Source organism: Myotis yumanensis, unplaced genomic scaffold, assembly GCF_028538775.1.
Source record: "Myotis yumanensis isolate MYYU_CA2020_CCGP unplaced genomic scaffold, mMyoYum1.0.hap1 SCAF_1, whole genome shotgun sequence".
Taxonomy (NCBI): domain Eukaryota; kingdom Metazoa; phylum Chordata; class Mammalia; order Chiroptera; family Vespertilionidae; genus Myotis; species Myotis yumanensis.
Genome location: NW_027223752.1, coordinates 100,199,542 through 100,220,171, shown reverse-complemented (window position 1 = coordinate 100,220,171; position 20,630 = coordinate 100,199,542). Strand labels below are relative to the sequence as shown.

At 38.3% G+C, this 20,630-nt stretch overlaps 1 protein-coding gene across 4 annotated transcripts in view; it reads right to left on the bottom strand.

Annotated features, from left to right (window-relative positions):
* Positions 1-12,042: 12,042 nt before the first annotated feature.
* MINDY3 (MINDY lysine 48 deubiquitinase 3) overlaps positions 12,043-20,630 on the bottom strand; it is a 122,071-nt gene continuing 113,483 nt past the window's right edge. For all 4 annotated transcript variants that reach the window (XM_070428503.1, XM_070428510.1, XM_070428518.1 and 1 more), the window contains 2 exons: positions 16,182-16,253; positions 12,043-12,990 (listed from right to left, as the gene is read on the bottom strand). In XM_070428503.1, coding sequence (XP_070284604.1) covers positions 12,841-12,990; positions 16,182-16,253 — 222 coding nt within the window. In that variant the 3' untranslated portion in view covers positions 12,043-12,840. The remainder of the gene's footprint in view (positions 12,991-16,181; positions 16,254-20,630) is intronic.

Below are 20,630 nucleotides of genomic sequence, written 5' to 3'. Positions count from 1 at the left end.
AGATCATAATGAAATCTAAACTTTGGTGCCCAAGAGGGGAATTCTGGTTTTGCTTTAGTCTCCGAAGTTAGTTGAGTGGCGAAGAGCTGCTTTATGAGCTGCTGTGCATGAGGCCCACTTCTCAGAAGTGCTGGGTTTCCCGACTCAGTCAGGACCAGGCAGCGCCGTGAAACTGTCCCTGGTCCTAATCGCTCGGTAAAGACAGATGCTTTCATTTCTCCGGCAGCTGGACTGAGGAGTGAAGCTTAACTAGACACACAGCTCCACACATTCTCTTGTGAGAAGTTTAAATGTGAGCATAGAAAGAGTAACTAATTCATCCGACCACCTTCTGTGCTCCCCTGCCCGTGTCTATTTTAAAATAGTGGCCTATATAGTTAGCAGAGAGCACATGGGCTGGGGCTTGCATTACCTCCACCATGTGCTGCGTTATGTGTAAGGACTAAAATGTGATTTCTGAGTTCTTCCAGCTCCTTCTCAGAAGCTCCTTTTACGTTATGTCACACCCTGCAAAGTTTAAATAAACAATGCTGGTTTTATTTGATAGATTAAAAGAAATCAGGTTGGTTTTAAAAAATTATGCTGCAAATAATAAAAATGATCATAGAAAATACATCCCATAACATGAAGAAAAAGAAATAGGAACCGTAAATAAGAATCAGACAAAAATGAAGAATAACATATTTGATATCAAGAATACAATGGAAGGAATAAAAACTAGATTGAATGTGGCAGAAGATAGAATCAGTGATTTAAAGACAAGGTAGAAAAAAGTGCCCAATTAGAGTAGCAAAAGGGAAAGATAATGAAAAAGCAGAAGGATAGTTTAAGGAAACTTGGGGACAACATGAAATATAACAATATCCACATCATAGGAGTACCAGAAGGAGAAGAGGGGGTTCAAGGAATACCGAACTGTTTAAAGAAATAATGACAGAAAAATTCCCTAACATGGAGAAGGAAAAAGTCATATAAGTTCAGGAAGCACAGAGAATTCCAATCAAGATGAACCCAAAGGGACCCACTCCAAGATACATCATAATCAAAATAGCAAACATTAAAGACAAAGAAAGAATCTTAAAGGCAGCAAGAGAGAGACAGATAGTTACCTACAAGGGAGTAACTATTAGAATGTCAGCTGATTTCTCAACAGAAACACTTCAGGCCAGAAGGGAGTGGCATAAAGTATTCAAAGAAATGAAAAGCAATGACCTAAACCCAAGACTACTCTATCTAGGAAGGCTGTCATTTAAAAATTGAAGGTGAAATAAGGAGCTTCACAGTAAAGAAAAATAAAGACTAAAAGAATACGTTACCACCAAACTAACATTGCAAGAAATGTTAAAGGGAGTTCTGTAAGAAGGATAAATATATAGAGAGAGGAACATAGTTATAAAGAACAAATGCAGTAAATAAGTTCCTGTCAATAATAACCTTAAGTGTAAATGGTCTAAACACACCCAGCCAGTGTGGCTCAGTGGTTGAGCATCAACCTATGAGCCAGGAGGTCATGGTTCAATTCCCGGTCAGGGCACATGCCCAGGTTGTGGCTTGATCCTCAGTGTGGGGTGTGCAGGAGGCAGCCAAGCAATGATTCTCTCTCATCATTGATGTTTCTATCTCTCTCTCCCTCTCTCTTCCTCTCTGAAATCAATAAAAATATTTTAAATTATTTTGCAAAAAGCAAACAAACAAACCTATTGTTTATGACAACTGTATCCTACTTTTAAAAACCTTAGTTTTACTATCTTTGCATTCCTGATGTTTTTAAAATTAGCATTCCTTTCTGAAATCAATAAAAATATATTTTAAAATAAAGACATAGGGTAGCTGATTAGATTAGAAAATATTACCTATATACATGCTGTCCACAAGAGACCCACCTCAGAACAAAAGATTCACACAGACTGAAAGTGAAGGGATGGGGAGAAAATATAACATGCAAATGGAAAAGGAAATAAAAGCTGGAGTAGCAAATGTCAATATCAGAATTATTTTCTTGGCGATGTTTCAACAGGCTTGGAAAGTGAATCAAAGTTTCTCTTTCAAAATCTTGAGCAAAAAGAGATCATTTGTTTTCGAATAAAACAACTTCTAACATTGAAAAAACTGTGTTTCCTTTCCCCTGTAGTTTAAGATTAAGCTGATTTAGATGAGACGTAACGTCTACCATGAAATAAAATTTTTGGATCCACTGATCGTTCGTTAGCTCTGGATCGTGAACACCCTTCTCAAGGAGAAATGCTTTAATTTCTGTTAATAAGGAAGTGAAATGTTTCAAAACGTTTCCTCTTGATAATCAACGTACCTTGTTATGCAGCAGAAGATCTGCGTACTCACTCTCCATTTCAACTGAAAATTTTTTAAATTGGTGATGATTAAGAGCTTTAGCTATAATGGAGTTGATAATCTTAATCACCAATTCCATAACTTTGCAAATTTCTTCTGGAAATGTCTGCGCACAAAGCGCTTCTTGATGAATGATGCAATGGTAAGTAAATATCTCATGATTAATTTCTTCTTTCAAAATAACAACAAACCCGTTTCTTATGCCGGTCATACTTTTTGACCCGTCTGTTGAAATTGAGACAATTTTATCTAGTGGAATATGATGTTTTTCAATGCACTCAATTACAGCATTTGCTATATCCTCTCCACGTGTTTGACCTTCGAGTGGCAATAATCCTAAAAGTTCTTCTTTAGGACCTGTAGGTGAAATAAATCGTACAAAAAGTGAAACTTGCGCTGTATCATTTATGTCACGAGACTTGTCAACTGCTATTGATAAAGCTGTAACCAACTTAAGATCTTCGACTTGCTGGTTGGTTATATTCGAAGACATTTTGACTGTTCTATCTTTCACTGTTTTAGCAGACAATGGTAACTCTTTAATTTTTTTTAGAATATCTGCTTTGTTCTTAAAATCTCAAAATAGCTCTTCAGATACATTTATAAAACAACTTTTTATGTATTCACCGTCTGTATATGGTTTTCCTCTCTTAGCAATCTCTTGACTAACCACAAAACTTGCAATATTAACATTGTTGGAAGATTGCATCCAGTAATTAAATATAGAACTTGATTTTTCTTGACTCTTCTGAAGTTCCTCAACTGCTTTCTTCCTTGCATCACCGACAGGATATTTAGTACTAAATGACACGTGTTTAGTTGTAAAGTGTCTCTCCAAATTTGATTTCTTGTTATGCGCCAATTTTTCCTGACAAATGAGACAGGTCGGAAGGCTATTTAAGTTTTGAATAAACGCGAAAGTCTCGGTCCATTCAACTTTAAATTCACGGTTTTCGTCTTCCGTTTTTCTTTGTTTCTTCTTTGTAGCCATGTCAAACAGGGCACCTAAAAAAATGTTTCATTTTATAATAATAAAGCCACCAACACAAAATAATTACAATTTTTAAATTGGTGACAAAAATACCTGTAGGATTTGCAGCTGGTTGGAAAAATACAGGTAACTTTATGCTTCAAGTAGGTACTTTTGTCACCCGTGCGCGATTTGCGGACGCGACTAGCACTAACCACTGCACAATGAGACTGTGGACTGACTGGCTCACTCAACTCCTGCATGAATCGGGCGTGCCTCCCCCGCGCTGCGTATCCTGCGGCCAGCCTGCGCCCTGTCTCCCGTCACCTGACTGACCGACACCCCCCACTTCTTCAAAATAGACTTGCCCGGCCGAAAACCAACTTTTGCGCATGGGCCAAGAAGTTTCAATCGCACTGAACGTGCGCGCCCACATGTGGTATTTTGTGGAAGAGCCACACTCCAGGGGCCAAAGAGCCGCATGTGGCTCGTGAGCCACGGTTTGCCCACCACTGTCTTAGGAGGTCCATGGGTGAGTTCTTTAGTGTGCGAAGGGGCTCCCTCTGCACAGTCCTCTGGTGTGGGACATACTAGATACTGGTGGGCAGCCAGCCATCCCAACTGGGCCTGGAGACGACAAGCTCAGCTACATCCCCTGGGGCTCCCAAGCTCCGCTGCCATGTTATCCCTGCTCCCATTCTCTTCCTTCTTGTTCAGAATGGCATATTGATATATCCCCATATCTGCTGTCTGAGGAGGTGCTTTGTTCTTGACTCAGAAAGTTCTCTTGATGCTGCTCCCATTCGGGTTCAGGGAGGGGAGACCACATACCCTCTCCCAACCCCAACATGAGGAGGGGATGCTCTCACAAAGATGAACCACCCAAGAGAGCCTCTCTGCTCCTCCGCTTTTCCCTCTCATTTTCTTACACAAAGGAAGAGGGTGGAGGTGGACAGTGGCTGATGAACCAGTGCAGCAGAGCTGAGCTAGAAGCACCAACAATAGACGGCGTTAGGTCCAGGCGGCCAGGAACTGCCTGCAGGAGGAAGGGTAATCTGCTTGGGCCAATCCCTGAAGACCAAGGACTCCCTAATTAACAATCTAGCCTTGCCTTAGGCTCAGGGACAGGTAAGTTTTACTCAAAGACTTGTCTTTGGGTCCCTGCTCTTCCATTTACCAATGTCTGACCTTGGACCTTAATCTCTAGGTTTCCCTTTTCTCATCTGTGTAGTGGGGATATAACATGAATTCAACCTATCCTTCTGGACAGCCCCTCCTGTCTGCTGTTTGAGTTTCACCATCTTGGATTCCACCCCTTTGGGAATGCCTGGTTCTGGCTCCTAATTTCTCACATCCTGGTTATGATACCTTTAAAAAAGAATTGAACCAGGTTGTTTGCATTTGGCCTTCTCTTACCTCACTTTCTGCCAAAACTCAAGACACTTTCCACAGCTTCCTCCTAGATATCTAAGTACCAGGCCTGAACTCCTCAGTACAGGAATCTACCCCAGTCCCACTGCTCCTGCTGAAAACCGAGGACACTCCTCTGCAGCCAAACCAAAGCTGGCCCCTCACAGTTTGGCTCTGTGTTAGGAGAGAGAATGCTTTCTACCTAAAGTAGTCTTTTCTATCCCATTGCCTATCCCATTTGCCTACAAAATTAGGTAATTTTGTAACCGACCCTGCTTCAAATTTCATCAGTCAAGTTTCATTTGGGTCACCCAATATCCTCATTTTTAAAATTTTTTTTGGGGGGAGGGGAGTATGGGAACTCTAGTCCGTTGAATCTTAATAGGTTCTTTTATTCCATACTCATCTCTTATCATGTTTGGACTAGGTATTACATTTACTGAGGACAACTGGGGGAAACTTGTAACCCCAGCAGTTTAAAAGAAAAATCAGTTTATGAAACTTCCCTTACAGGTGAAGATTATAATGGATTACAAATGGATATTTTATTGAATAACAATTCAACACTCCACTATCAAGTCCAAATTTAATCTATAAACTGTTATTAGAACTACATATGTGAATAAGATCTGTTGCTGCCTGTGAAAGCTCAAAATTTAATTGCAGTGATTAACATTGTAAGTGACATTACAAAAACCCACTTCGGGAACCTGCTAAAAACCATAGCCCATTCCATAAAATGTTGGATTGTTTGGGAGCTTGAATATCTTAAATGTAGTTATATTTTTCTGTCCATCCCCAGTAGGTTTGTGTACCAAATCCTTTAGGGAGGTAGTATTTTTGACTGGTCCATGTTGGCTAATGTGTCATTCAAGTCCACTAGTTCTTTGTTGATTTTCTGTCTGGAAGATCTATCCATTGATGTCAATGGAGTGTTAAATTCCCCTACTATTACTGTATTATTGCCGATCCCCTTATATCCATCAATATTTGCATTATATATTTAGGTGCTGCTATACTGGGGTATAGATACTTGTGAGTTATATTCTGTTGTCGGATCCCTTTATAATAATAAGCTGACCTTCTTTTCTCTTGTTACAGCCTTTATTTAATTTTTAATGTTTTTTTAATTGATTCCAGAGAGAGGAAAGGAGAAAGGGAGAAACATTAATGATGAGATTCATCAATCAGCTGCCTCCTGCACTCCCCCCACTGGGATCGAGCCCAAAACCTAGGCATGTGCCCCAACGGAATTGAATTATGACCTTCTAGTTCAGCGGTTCTCAACCTGTGGGTCACGACCCCTTTGGCGGTCGAACGACCCTTTCACAGGGGTTGCCTAAGACCATCCTGCATATCAGATATTTACATTACTATTCATAACAGTAGCAACATTACAGTTATGAAGTAGCAACGAAATAATTTTATGGTTGGGCCACAACATGAGGAACTGTATTTAAAGGGCCAGAAGGTTGAGAACCACTGCTCTAGTTCATGGGTCAAGGCTCAACCACGGAGCCACACCGGCTGGGCTACAGCCTTTGCTTTAAGGTGTATTTTGTTCAGCTAGTCTTCCGTTGTTTCTCAGTGATGGTTGTTTTATAATTTAGTTGTAATTTTGATGTAGTTGTGGGAGGAGGCCTGCAGAGTTTACCTACTCTGGCATCTTGACCAGTGTCCTAGAAATAATTTTCTATCCTTTTACTCTCAGTCTATGTATGTTTTCAAGGCTAAAGTCAGTCCTTTATGGCTACATGTTATTGAATATTGTCTTCTAATCCATTCAGCCATTCTATGTCTTTTGATTGGAGAATTTTATCCATTTATATGGAAAGTAATTATTGTTGGATAAGGACTTACTTTTGCAATTGTAAAAATTGTTTTCTAGTTGTTTTGTAGTTTGTTTTGTTTCTTATCCTGCTGTTACTTTTTGTGTTTTGATGTTTTTTTTATATCAGTATGCTTTGACTTCTGTATCACATTCTTTGGTATAATTACCACAGATTTTTTCTCTTGTGGTTATCATGAGGCTTATATAAAATATCTTAAAATATAACACCCTATTTTGAATTGATAACTTTGATAGCATTCCTAAACTTTAAACTTTTACTTATCCTCTTCTTTATATTTTAGGTTTTCGATGTTACAGCTTGCATATTTCTTATATTGTGTGTCCAATAACAGATGATTATAGTTATGATTTTTACTGTTTGTATTTAAAACTTTAGTGTTTAATTATGCAGTATAATAACCATATTACAGAATCTAACTTTGATATATATTTATCATTACAGTATTTTTTTTTCCACCTTCTTATGTTTTTGAAGATAATTAGCATCCTCTAACTTCCACTTAAAGAACTCCCTTTAGTATTCATTCCTTATATGGCAGGTCTATTGGTGATGCACTCCCTTAGCTTTTGCTTGTATGTGAGTCTTTTTTGACAGGTATAGAATTCTTACCATGTGTTATTTCAATATTTTCAATATATTGTTATTAATTTTATTAGGGGTTTTTTGGAGAACTATTGGCCTTGCTTACTTTTTTCCCTGTTATGTATCTGCTTTCTACTTCATTGACTTCTCCTTTTGTCTTTTTTTCCCTCACAGTTTTTTTGTATATTCAGAATTGTGTAATCACCACCACTATCTACTCTAAAACATTTTTATCACCCCAAAAGGAAACTCAATACACATTAGCAGTTGTTCCCCAATCTTGTTTCTCCACTTCACCTCCACCCTAGGCAATGGTGACAGCTAATCCCGACTCTATGGTTTGCCATTTCTGGATAGTCAACGTAAATGAAATCATATAATTAGTTTTATTTTATGATAGGCTTCTTTAACTTAGTATGTTTTCAAGATTCATCCATATTGAAGTATGTATCAATAACTCATTCATTTTCCTTGTCAAATAACATTTTATTCTCTGTATATACTATATTCATTTATCAATCCATCAGTTGATGGACATTGAAGTTGTTTCTATTTTTGGCTAGTATGAATAACACTACTATGAATATTCACATAAAAATTTTGTGTGAATATATGTTTTCATCTTTCATGTTGGGTATATACCAAGGATTGGAATTGCTGGATCATATGCTAACTCTCTATTGAACTTTTTTCAGAACTGCACAACTGCTTTTCTAGAGACTTCATTTTACAACCCCCCAACAAGGTGAGGGTCCAAATTTCTCAACATCTTTGTCAACAATTGTTATTGTCTTTCTTATTTTGAACATCTTATTGGGTGTGAAATGGTTTTGATTTGCATTTCACTAATGTTCAACATCTTTTCTTGTGTTTATTGGCCATCTGTATGTCATCTTGGGAGATACATCTCTTCAAATCATTTGCCCGCTTAAAAATATTTGTTTTTATATGAGTTGAGTTCCTTATACATCCTAGATGCATATTCTTATGAGATACATACTTTTCAAATATTTTCTCCCATTTTATAGGTTGTCATCTTCCTTTCTTTTTTATTTATTTATTTATTTATTTATTTATTTTTAATTAAATCTTTATTGTTCAGATTATTACATTAGTTACTCTTTTTTCCCACCATAACTCCCCTCCACCCAGTTCCAACCCCACCCTCTGCCCTCACTCCCCACCCACTGTCCTCATCCATAGGTGCACGATTGTTGTCTAATCTCTTCACTCACCCCCACACCCCTTTCTCCCCCCCCGCCAAGAATAGTCAGTCCGTTCCCTTTCTATGTCCCTGATTCTATTACAATCATCAGTTCATCAGATTATTTATTCACTTGATTTTTAGATTCACTTGTTGATAGATGTGTATTTGTTGTTCATAATTTGTATCTTTACCTTTTTCTTCTTCTTCCTCTTCTTACAGGATACCTTTCAGCATTTCATATAATACTGGTTTGGTGGTGATGAACTCCTTTAGCTTTTTCTTATCTGTGAAGCTCTTTATCTGGCCTTCACTTCTGAATGATAGCTTTGCTGGATAAAGTAGTCTTGGTTGTAGGTTCTTGGTATTCATCACTTTGAATATTTCTTGCCATTCCCTTCTGGCCTTCAAAGTTTCTGTTGAGAAATCAGCTGACAGTCGTATGGGTACTCCCTTTTGGTAACTGATTTTCTTTCTCTTGCTGCTTTTAGGATTCTCTCTTTGTCTTTTGCTCTTGGCATTTTAATTATGATGTGTCTTGGTGTGGTCCTCTTTGGATTCCTTTTGTTTGGGGTTCTCTTCGCTTCCTGGACTTGGAAGTCTATTCCTTTCACCAGGTAGGGGAAGTTTTCTGTCATTATTTCTTCAAATAGGTCTTCAATATCTTGCTCTCTCTCATCTTCTGGCACCCCTATAATTCTGATGTTGGTACGCTTGAAGCTGTCCCAGAGGCTCCTTACACTATCTTCATATTTTCGGATTCTTTTTTCATTTTGCTTTTCCGGTTGGGTGTTTTTTTGCTTCTTCGTATTTCAAATCTTTGACTTGATCCTTGCGACCCTCTGGTCTGCTGTTGGGAGTCTGTATAATATTCTTTATTTCAGTCAGTGTATGCTTAATTTCTAGTTGGTCCTTTATCACAACATTGAGGGTCTCATTAGATTTCTTGAGGATCTCACTACATTTATCGGCGGTCTTACCAGTCTTTTCGAGGGCTTCTAAACAGTTCTTTAAAGACCTTAAAAGTGTGGTTTTGAACTCTATATCCAACAGTTTGCTTTCCTCCAATTCTGTCGTTTGTGTCCTGTTTCTTTGTCTCGGCATTTTTTTATGCTTCGCTGTGTCGATAGAGTGCCTTTCTGTGCTAAGTGTCCCAATTACCTAAGGTAGACACTCTTGGTGCACCCCCTTGTGGGCTTTGTGCACAGTCTTGTTGTGGTTAAGCCTTGATTGTTGTAGTTATCACTGTGAGGAATTGACCTCCAGGTCAATTGGCTGTGAGAATCAGCTGTGTCTGCGGTGGGAGAACTTCTGTGCTGGAGACACCCCTCTGGGGCTAGACTTGCTTCGATGGGGCTTTGGTGCTCACTGAGTCTGCCTCCTGAGTGTGTCTTTTATGGTTCCACGGAGCTTAAAGCTGGATGGTCCCACTCTGACCTCTGGGCTTCCTGGCTCCTGGATCTCTAGGGAGGTGCTAATCTAGCCTTTGCCTGAGGCTATCCAGCAAAAGCCTCCCTGCAGGGCTTGGGTGGGGCGGGTCCCACGGGATCAACAGGGCAGGGTTAGCAATTATGGCTGCTCTCAGTCTTGCCCCAGAGGCTCTGCTTCTCAGTGTCCCAGTAGTCGCTGCAAGCCCCACGGAGAGAAAGCTGCCCTAGGGTTCTGAGCGATGCCAGACAGTCCCGCTTCTCCCGTATGAATCTGGGTCCTTAGAGACGCGCCCGGAACTGGAGCTCAGAGCCTGAGACTCCCTCCCGATTGAAAACAACCGCGCCCTCAGCCTCCAGCCCGCTCCACATGCACTCCAAACCTTAGTATTTTACTTCAGCACTGCGCCTCCTCTGAGCCTCGGTATGCTTTTCTCTTTCCTGCTAGTTGCAGAACATCCACTCAGCCAGCTTTCCTGTGGTTCTGGATGATGTCCGTTCCGTCTTTTAGTTGTATTTTTGAAGTGGTTGTTCGAGGCAGCAAACTCCCGTGTTTACCTATGCTGCCATCTTGGTTTCTCCCCTTCATCTTCCTTTCTTGATGATGTCCTTTGACACACTGAAGTTTTACTTTTGAAGTCTACTTTATCTTTGTTCTTGTCTGTGTTTTTGGAATTTCTAAGAAACCATTACCTAACCCATAGTCATGAAGGTTTACTTCTGTGTTTCTTCTAGGAATTTTATAGTTTTAGCTCATATAATTGTATTTCTTGTCATTTTATATTAATTTTTGCATATGGTGTGAAGTAGGATTCCAAATTCATTCTTTTGCTTGTGAATACCTTCCTTTTTGTCTTATTTACTTTTTTAAAATTTACTTTGGATTTCTTGAGGTGAAAGCTTAAGTTTCCAATTTCCAAACTTACTTCTTTTCTAATATATATATACAGGGTGTCTCAAAAAATGTATACACACTTTGAATAATTATTCATTTCAATGTGTTAAATCTGAAAAGAAACATTAATTGAACTATAAGCTGTTAAAGATATATTTTGGGGAGGACACCCTGTATTTAAAGCCATACATTTCCCTCTAAGCATTGCTTTAGTTACATCCCATAATTTTTGCTATGTCCTATTTTCATTTATTGTGAAAAGTATGTTCTAACTTCCATTTCAATATTTCTTTGATTCTTGGATTATTCAGAAGTATCCTGCTTAATATATATCTTTTGGGATTTTCTAAACTGCTTTATGGTCCAGTATACAGTCAGTCTATCTTGGTAAATGTCCCACACACATATCAAAATAAGACATATCCAAAGTTGTTTGGTGTAGATTGGATCAAGCTAAGGTTCCAGTCATGCCACTCATGTGAGTAAAGATAATTCCAGAGTCTCCAGTTGAACCTCCAGATTAGAAACTGACAAGCCATACTCACTGTGCTCTGTTCAAACTCCTGAGCCACATAACTTATAAAATGATTGTTTTATGCCATGAACTTTTGGGATGGTTTGTTATTGTAGTAACAGTAAGAAAATAATACTATTTTTTAGGTTCAATGTCTATAAGAAAATCTATGCTTTTCCGTAATCCTTATGGATTTAGGAACAGAGTTTGAGAATTAATTCTAGAACAATATATTTCATATAAATTCAAAAGTAGTTAAATTCACAAAAAAACTGAATATTTTACAGCTATAAGTCTAGTAGCTAGTATCACACTCCTGAACATAATTTTACCAAAAGTTATACATAAAATCTTGTGCCACTATTTCCTATGATAAAATCTACTTATAATTTCCAATGTCTATAAAAATAAAATAATATCCAAACAGAGGAAACACATATTCAACTATACTGCTGAAGGAAGTTCAGTCTTGAAGTTGCTAAGGTACTAAACAACTGTCTACCTTGAAAGTAATGGAAAGAAAGTATCTCTGGCTATTCAATTTTCAAATTGCTAGGCAACAGACCTATCAGAATAAAGTAAATTCTCTCTCTAAAATAAACAAGATGAGGCTTCTGTATTTTTGTCCACTGGTCCAGACAGCTGCCACCCAGGTTCTGGTGCTTCTAGCTGGGTGAGTTACAGAGCTCTTAGGTAACCGTTAGATTTGGTTTCCTTTTCAAGGTGGTATGTGACTCCATTAGGCAATTGTTCTATGCTGCGCTCAGGGTTACTGGGCAGAAACATTTAAAAGAATTTACTTATCCTGAGACACTACTGTAAAAAAATTATGCAAAGGTACATTTAAAGAAAAGTGTTTATTTAGGCCATCCACTAGGATCATAATAAATAATGCAATATACTAATAACAGATGTTTTCATGCATTTATCATATTTATAAATTTACAAAAAAAAACCTGGCTTACAGGGCTGTTGGGACAAGTTTAGAAGAGTGTATTTGGCAATACAGTAAGAGTTAACAGTGTTAAGACTATTAAACAGATTCTCTTTACTATCTTTTTAAAAAATACATTCTCTATATATCTGTGAATAAATGGTAATGTTCCTTTATAGTTTCTACTTTTTATAAACATGCCAGAGCTAAGCCAATTGTCAAAAGATCCAAGTTGATAATTTGTTATTTATTAGTATTTCTAATGGGAAACAGATTTTTAAAAAGAAATAAAAATTAACTCTGCATTTAAATATGGAGACTGATATATTGCAAGCCAGAATCATTTAAACAATATAATATACCTGAATGAAATAAAACCCTAAAATAGAAGTTTATAAATAGTAACTTTGATACTCAATATACAAATGCTGTAGTATTAAATATTTGTAATTTGATAAATGACCAATTATCCAACTGCAAAAGTGGTGAACTTTGATTAAAGCTTAATTTTGCTAGTAAATTTCACAGAGTTAAAATAGGGTAAATTTTAACATAAATAATTTAAACATATCTTAAACACTGAAAATGTGTTCTTATGTTATTTACAATTAGTCAGTGATACCAGTGTATAGCCAATTGCCAGTCTTACAACCCTCTTTCAACATCTGCTATTACAATTTTCCTTTTAAATACTTATGCAAATCAGTTTAGTGAAGGAGAGCGATCTGTGGTCCAGAGTAATTCGATGTATGGCCATTTGGTTTGAAGACAGCGTTTAATAGGAGTGTCATCTGTTTGTAGCATGGGATCTTCAAAACCCATAATAACTGCGGTCCCTTCCACATACATGACCTGTTGAACAAAATAAAGTCACTAAGGTAAATCAATATTCTCAGCAAATGTTTATGAGGGATACAAAATTTTTCATAGGCTAGCAAATAAGGCACCGCATATTATTTCATGTGAAACTTTACATCTAATTTTATTATGACAGAAATTATGAGCAAGAATATCTATTTACTGATTAATATGAAAATATGGAAACAAGATGGAGATACAGATTTAACTGCTAGATGACCAGTTGGTTTTTAGATTGTAAGTTTATGACAAGAAAAAGCACTTAAAAATCTGGAAGCACACTGTTTCTGATAAAAGAAAATTCATTTTTCAAATAACATATATCACTTGGAAGAAATTATTTATATAACAATTTATATAGTTCCTACTGTTTTAATATTGAGGCTCTTAGATGATCATGTTGCCTCACAAAATAAAAAGCTACAATAAAAATATAGCTCTATATTCTACAGACTTAATTTTCTTTTTTCAATTTAAGCAATAAGTTTCCAGAGCTAAAAGCAATTTGGATGTCTGCCAATGAAATTTGCTATTTATTGTATTAAATATGTCTGAAACACTTCTCATGACTGTACTTTGTACTGCATGAAAAATTATGGAGAAAAAATTGAAAAGGATGTCAGGACAGAAACAAAATCAAAGAGAAAGGTTGACATATAAAACTAACCAGGTACTTTATATGTAGTGGCAATGATCATATCAAATATAAACTGGAAGGTGGGTATCAAAAAATATTTTATTCTGATTAATTTATAATAACAATCTTTTAGAAGTATCTATGTGAGCCCTGACTTATTATAAGGGCTCACTGTGTATATTAAGCCATTCAGTCATTAATTTCTTTTTGTCCAAGGGAAATTGATTGTATAATTTAAAAGGAATAGATTTAGAGTGCCTTCTTTCAAAGTACATATACTGATTTTTACATATTCAATGGCTGATACGCATGATTGCAATTATGTTCTTCCAATATAAAAGTCATAAGCTATTTGACTGAGGAACCAAAAGAAATCACATCATTACCCTTAAATAGGAGTTTCCTTAGAAGACACATTAAATATAGGAATAGGGCATGTTATATTAGTAGGTCAGATAATTTGGTTTCATGAATCTACTCCTTTCTTAGGAAGCTCTAAAGACATACTTTAAAGTGAAATACATTTTTTTAAATTTTGGTTAATATATTAGTTTGTTTCTAGTTTTGATGAAATAAATTTACAATTAAAACTACAACTCATGCTTTTTAATCACCCCCGCCCCCAAGTAAAACTTTCTTTTCTAAAACGTTGTCTACAAAGAATACAACTCAAGTTATTTTATTTAGCTGCATGAAAAATCATGCTAAAAAGTTAAAAAGGATGTCAGGATAGAAAAAAAAATCAAAGAGAAAGGTTGATATGTAAAACTTACCGGGTACTTTATATGCAGTGGCAATGATCATATCAAATATAAACTGGCAGGTGAGCATGAGAAAAACTTTATTCTGATTCCAGCAGAGCTGCCTGGGCAAAGCACTGTGCCTACCTCTGTGGCCGAGAGCTTGTGCCAGCTGCTGGATCACACTCCCTCCCACTTGGCCAGCTTTCTCCCTTTGTTTCCTCAGATATTTTGAATAGTATCTTATTAGATAGTCCACCATATTTCTAGCACCTAAGTAACTTCATAACATCATACCTCTGCAACTTAATGACATACATGCTTTGCTTTATATTCCTACACTATTGCCACGAGAATATTTCATCTTTGATTTCTGATCTTTTTGTTAGTATGTCAGATGCTTGTCATGAGCATGATATTAACTTACTATATACAGGTAGCGTGACCACGGACAGGATTGGGAATCAGGAACTCAGTTCCAATCCCTGCTCTGCCAGTGACTTCCTGTGTGACCCTGGGTGAGTCACTTAATCTCCCTGTCTCAGATGCCTCATCTGTAAAATATGGATAATATTTGACTGACCTACCTTGCTGGGATTGTGTGGGTGAGTAGTGATTCTAAAGTACCTCCTATTACAAGGCTATGTAAAATTTCAAAATCTAGATGAAGCACTCATTAATACATCAGGAAATAGCATCCAAGTCTTCTTATTATCAAATTTATATTATTTTACTATGTATATATCAATAAATTATTATCTCGTGAAATGATCTTTAGACCTAATTTAATAACACATCTAATTTATATTTTGTTAGGAATATAAGCCTCAGTTTTTTATTTGCTCTAACTAAAATTATGTATTTAGTGTACATTACAATCTATTTTCTATAGCCATCCTCAATTTAGATAATTATGAAACCAGCATGATTGTTTTAAATGAAAAAACGTGTTAGGCCTCACTCTACTCCTTCTAATATTAGTTATATATATATATCTATTGTGATTGCTACCTGAAAACCATGCAAACATAACAGATATATGATATATGTAGACAAAGCTAATATTTAATTCAAAAGGGTATATCAGTGAGACCAACTTTTGGATTAAACCAGGTGAGTACATGGGAAATAAGTCACCTTGGTGCCTTTTTCAATGATTCACTCAAAAAGGAAAGCAACAAAGCATAGTGGGTAAGAAGGCAGGCTCCGAGGCAGACTAAGTTTCATCCCCAGCTCTGCCATTTAACTGGCTGTTCGACCTTAGCAAGGAGCTTACCTCTCTGTGCTTCAGTTTCCTCTTCTGTAAAATGGGAATATACAGACCATACTTACTTCATAGGGTGGAAGGAAACTTCAGATAAAACAAAGTACTTAATACAATTCCAGATAAATGATCCATAAGTGTTAACTAAACTATTATGGTTATTAATTTAAATCATTTAAAAATATTTTTCTCATCAAAAATCTATTACCCCTTTCTTCACATGAATTGATCAGTAACTTTCACTGGACTAAACTATAATGTTGATTTAGTAATATCCACATAGTCAAGGATAACAACATGCACAGAGATGTAGTTATTTTGTCACAGTGAAACTATTACTCCAAAATTCCAATGAAAATCTCAGAGTACCTTATATTGGTTAAATCAAAATATGACCTGTTCTAAAATATCTTGTAATAGTAGAGACTCTTGGAATAATCTCCTTAGGTAACAATTTTGTGAGAATCAAACATTGTCATACATTCATATATTTATTTTATCAACCCAGGTGAAGACAAATCACTATGTGAATGAATTATCATACCTTTTCATTATAATTTGACTGCTTCAGTCCATTGTAGTGGTAGACAGTAAAAGACTCTGGACCACTGGAGCCCTATTAGAAATAAAGTACTTTAAAACTTTAAATTATATCTTTATATCAGGCAATTTATAATTAGCAATTGAAAATAAAATGCAAGTTTCTGAAATCCTCATCCTTTGATGGGGAAATCATTTGATAAAACAAGAAACTTAAATTTATACAGTTAACTACCAGGAAATCTAAAAGCTGAGATAGTTGCTTCTTGGGAAGAGGCAGGAAAGTAGAAAAGTGTTGATTTTTGTGCATGTATTACTGTAATTTTTTTAGAGAACAAGGTCTAAAACACAAAATTACTTCTGCAATACCATGCATGTATTACATTAACTTCCTTTTAAAGAACAAGGTTCTAAAACACAAAATTATTTCCTAAAATGTTATCTCTGATTTTTTTCTGGTTGTATATAATTTGCTCCTCTCAATAAGTGTGAAAGAACAGAAATATTACTTTTACTCAGACCACAAACATATATGTACCAATACTTCCAATTTGGTCCACAGTATTGAATAGGGGTTTCCATCCCCCCAGTATCATTTGAGTATTGAGAACTATTAAATGGTGAAAATAGCAAGCATCGTAAGAAATGAAAACATAATTAGTGGTTAGAGACTTTAACAACATCCAATAAAGAAAGGATATTGTATGGATCATTATACTAAACTTTCAGAAAAACTAATTATATTATTCCTACTGTCTTAACACTTGATTCTTGGTTAGCTAAAGATCAAGTTTTCAACTCTTTTAACCTAGCATTCAAGGCATCGATGAATGGTCTGGTGCCACTGAAGGTGCCTGGCTCCAATGATTTCCCTCGGGGCCTGTGGCTGTTGTCCTGGGCCTATCCCTTGTCTTCCTGGCCACATCTGATTGAAATAAGGATGGGAATGTGACTTAGCTGGACGAGTATCCCTCCTTGGAATTTTCCAATTGGAACTAAGGGAAGAGAGCTGTTGGCAACTGAAAAAAAATACGCTGAGAGAATGCAACTACTCCGGAGAGAGAAAGGATACAAGATGGAGAGACTGCCCAGTCTTAGAAGACCTAGTGTTGTTGCTTTTTATGCTTCTTCAAATCCTCTGAGCTACTCCTTCCTATTCATATCCACCCCTCCCACTTAAGTCAGTTCAGGCTGAGGTTCTGTGATTTGCAACCAAGACTCCTACAATATAAGACCTAATCTACCTTTTCTGTCTTATCTACAACTACTCACCTTTCTGAATTCTCATTTTAGGTGAATATGTTACTCATTTTCCCATGAAAAGACCTTTTGTTTTTGGCTCTTTGCATATTCTCAAATGCCTTTCTCTCTCCTTTCATTTTCAAGACCTTGTTCAAGGCTGTTTCTGCAAAGTTTTTCTTGAACACATTAGTTAAGTTGTTTATAATTTGGGACCTTTATAACAATAATTTTTTCAAAATTAACTTGGAAAAGAATCATATTCTACTTTGCATCATCTCTCCAGTTGTTATTTTGAAAGATAATTTAAATTTTCAATTTTTTAACTTTTCATTCTTGTATTTGCAACTAAAATCCAAGCTCTCTTATAACTTTTTTGTATCCTACTCAAAATGTTTCACAACAAATAGAAAAATCAACAATTTATTTCATCATTTCAACTGTATACATGAATCAATGGAATTAGTTACTTAAATAATTTGGCTGTTGATTTTCAGAGTTAATGTACTTTAATTTACAATATAAATATTTTGAATACAATTTATATTCTCTAGTTCCAGTCATTAACAACTGGCATAAAATACTGAAATATCAAAAGGTAGTTTGACACAGTGGTAAAATGTTGTCTCTGGGGTCAGGTGATCAACATTAGACTCTTGTTTCAGCCACTTACTAGCTGTATGACCTTAAACAATTTCTTAAGTTCTATAATCCTAAATTTCCTCAATGCCAAAATGGGGAAAAATATTACCTAATTTATAAAGCACATAGTGCCTGGAGCATAGTGCATGCTTAATATGTGGTAGCTGCATCTGCTGTTCTATTATAAATAAACTAGAGGCCCAGTGCACAAAAATTTGTTCACTGGGGGGGGGGGGGGGGGGGGGGCGGAGGAAGAGGGGGTCCCTCAGCCCATCCTGTGCCCTCTTGCAGTCTGGGACCCCTCAGGAGATAATGACCTGCTGGCTTAGGAGATAATGACCTGCCACCCGGGAGGCAGAGGGCAGGCCCAATCCCTAGGTGCAGCCCCTGGTCGGGCTCAGAGCAGGGCCGATTGGGGAGTTGGGGCGCTGCCCCCTGTCATGCACAGAGCAGGGCAGATTGGGAGGTTGCGATGCCACCCCTAGTCACACTCAGGGTACAGCCGATTGGGGGGTTGGGGCACCACCCCCTGTCACACTCAAGGCAGGGTCGATAGGGAAGTTGCAGCGCCACCCTCTGTCACACACAGAGCAGGGCCAATCAGGGGTTTGAGGAGCTCCCCCCTGTCACACACAGAGCGGGGCCGATCAGGGGGTTGAGGAGCTGCCCCCTGTCACTCACAGAGTAGGGCCAATAGGGGAGTTGGGGCACCGCCCCCTGTCACACACAGAGCAGGGCCCATCAGGGGGTTGAGGAGCTCCCCCTGTCACGCACAGAGCAGGGCCCATCAGGGGGTTGGGGCGCCGCCACTGTCACACTCAGGGCAGGGCCGATGGGGAGGTTATGGCTCTACCCCGTCACACACAGAGCAGGGCCCGTGGGGGGGGGGGGGGGGGGTGCCGCCCTGTATCACCCACAGAGCAGGGCCGATCAGGTGGTTGGGGCGCTGCACCCTGTCACACACAGAGCCGCAGGGTGTTCAGGGAGTTGGGGAGCCCCCCCCCCCCATCAGGCACAGAGCAGGCTGATCAGGGGGTTGGGGCACCTTCCCCTGTCACGAACAGAGCAGGGCGAATAGGGAGGTTGTGGCCCCGCCCCTGTCACACACAGAGCCACAGGGCAATCAGGGGGTTTGGGCGCTGCCCCCTGTCACGCTGATCCTGGTGCCGGGAGGCATATTACCCTTTTACTATATAGAATAGAGGCCTGGTGCACTGGTGGGGGCCGGCTGGTTTGCCCTGAAGGGTGTCCTGGATCAGGGTGGGGTCCCCACTGGGGTGCCTGGCCAGTCTGGGTGAGGGGCTGAGGGCCGTTTTCAGGCTGAAGCTCCCAACCGCTCCTTTTTTTCTTTTTCTTTTTTTTTTATTCTGGGCCAGTTTTAGCTCTGAGGCCTCGGCTGTTTACCTTCTGTATTTGATACAATGTTGTGATCCAGCTGGCTGAAGCCTGGCTGACTAATGCAGGTTTATGGGGTTTTGTTTAGCTTCTATATTTGCAATATAGTTGCTTAGAGTTGCACCTGGGAGGCCGGCAAGTCAGGCAGGGAACGTTGGAGTCCGCAGTCACTGGAGCAAGCAAGCCTCCCTGTTCGCTTCAGTGCATGGCTGCCGGCCGCCATCTTGGCTGGCAGTTAATTTGCATATCGTCCTGATTAGCCAATGGGAAGGGTAGTGGATGTATGGCTAATTACCATGTTTCTCTTTTATTAGATAGGATTGCCTTGAAATGCTTATGAGTATTTCAAGTATCTTCCCCCGCCTCTGTCTCATAGCAAAGAATGCACTTCCATAGCACCTACTTTAAGCATCTGTAAAGATTACTAAAGTTAAAATATTTTCCTGGCTGTCCCTCTGACTAGTTTTATAACTTTACTTAATATATTCCTGGTGATTAAATGTTTACTATAGTGTCACTATAGTGGTCTGTTAGGTACAAAGCAGTATATGAATAATGGCCAAAATGAAGGATAGAGTCTATTTACATTTTGTGACTATTGAGAAAGAGGACATCAGTGGTATTGAGATAGAAAAACAGAGCTAGGTAGACAGCCAGGGCAGGGACCATGTGGAGGCAAACAAAGGACCTAAAACTAGCTAGGTGGAACCCGACTGGGAGGGAACAGTGTTGTCACCTCAAAACCTGAAGTGGCAGTCCTCAATCAGGTCCGCCCACAGGTGGGAACTTGAACTTTGATATAATTGGATATTGCCAGAATTCCTTGAAGGGATCAATCAAAAGCTAGCAAGATGAGTGCTGGGGGCCGGGAGAGGCAAATGGGGGGAAAAGGAGACATATATACTACTTTCAACAATAAAGAATTTAATTTATAAAATAAAGTCTTTCTTCTCTTAAAAAAAAAAAAAAAAAGCTAGCAGAGTATATGAATATTCCTAGACCAAGAGCTTAAGCAGGTAACCATTTTGGGTCCCCTTCCTGCAGCAGTAAGTTCGTATATCCCTCCCCACTCTCCCCACCGCCACCCCGCCCCAAACCCGAAGCTTTGTTTCCAACCCCCCAATAAACTTTGTTTTCTTCCCATCATTTTTGTCCGTGAATCCATTCTTTGGTTTTA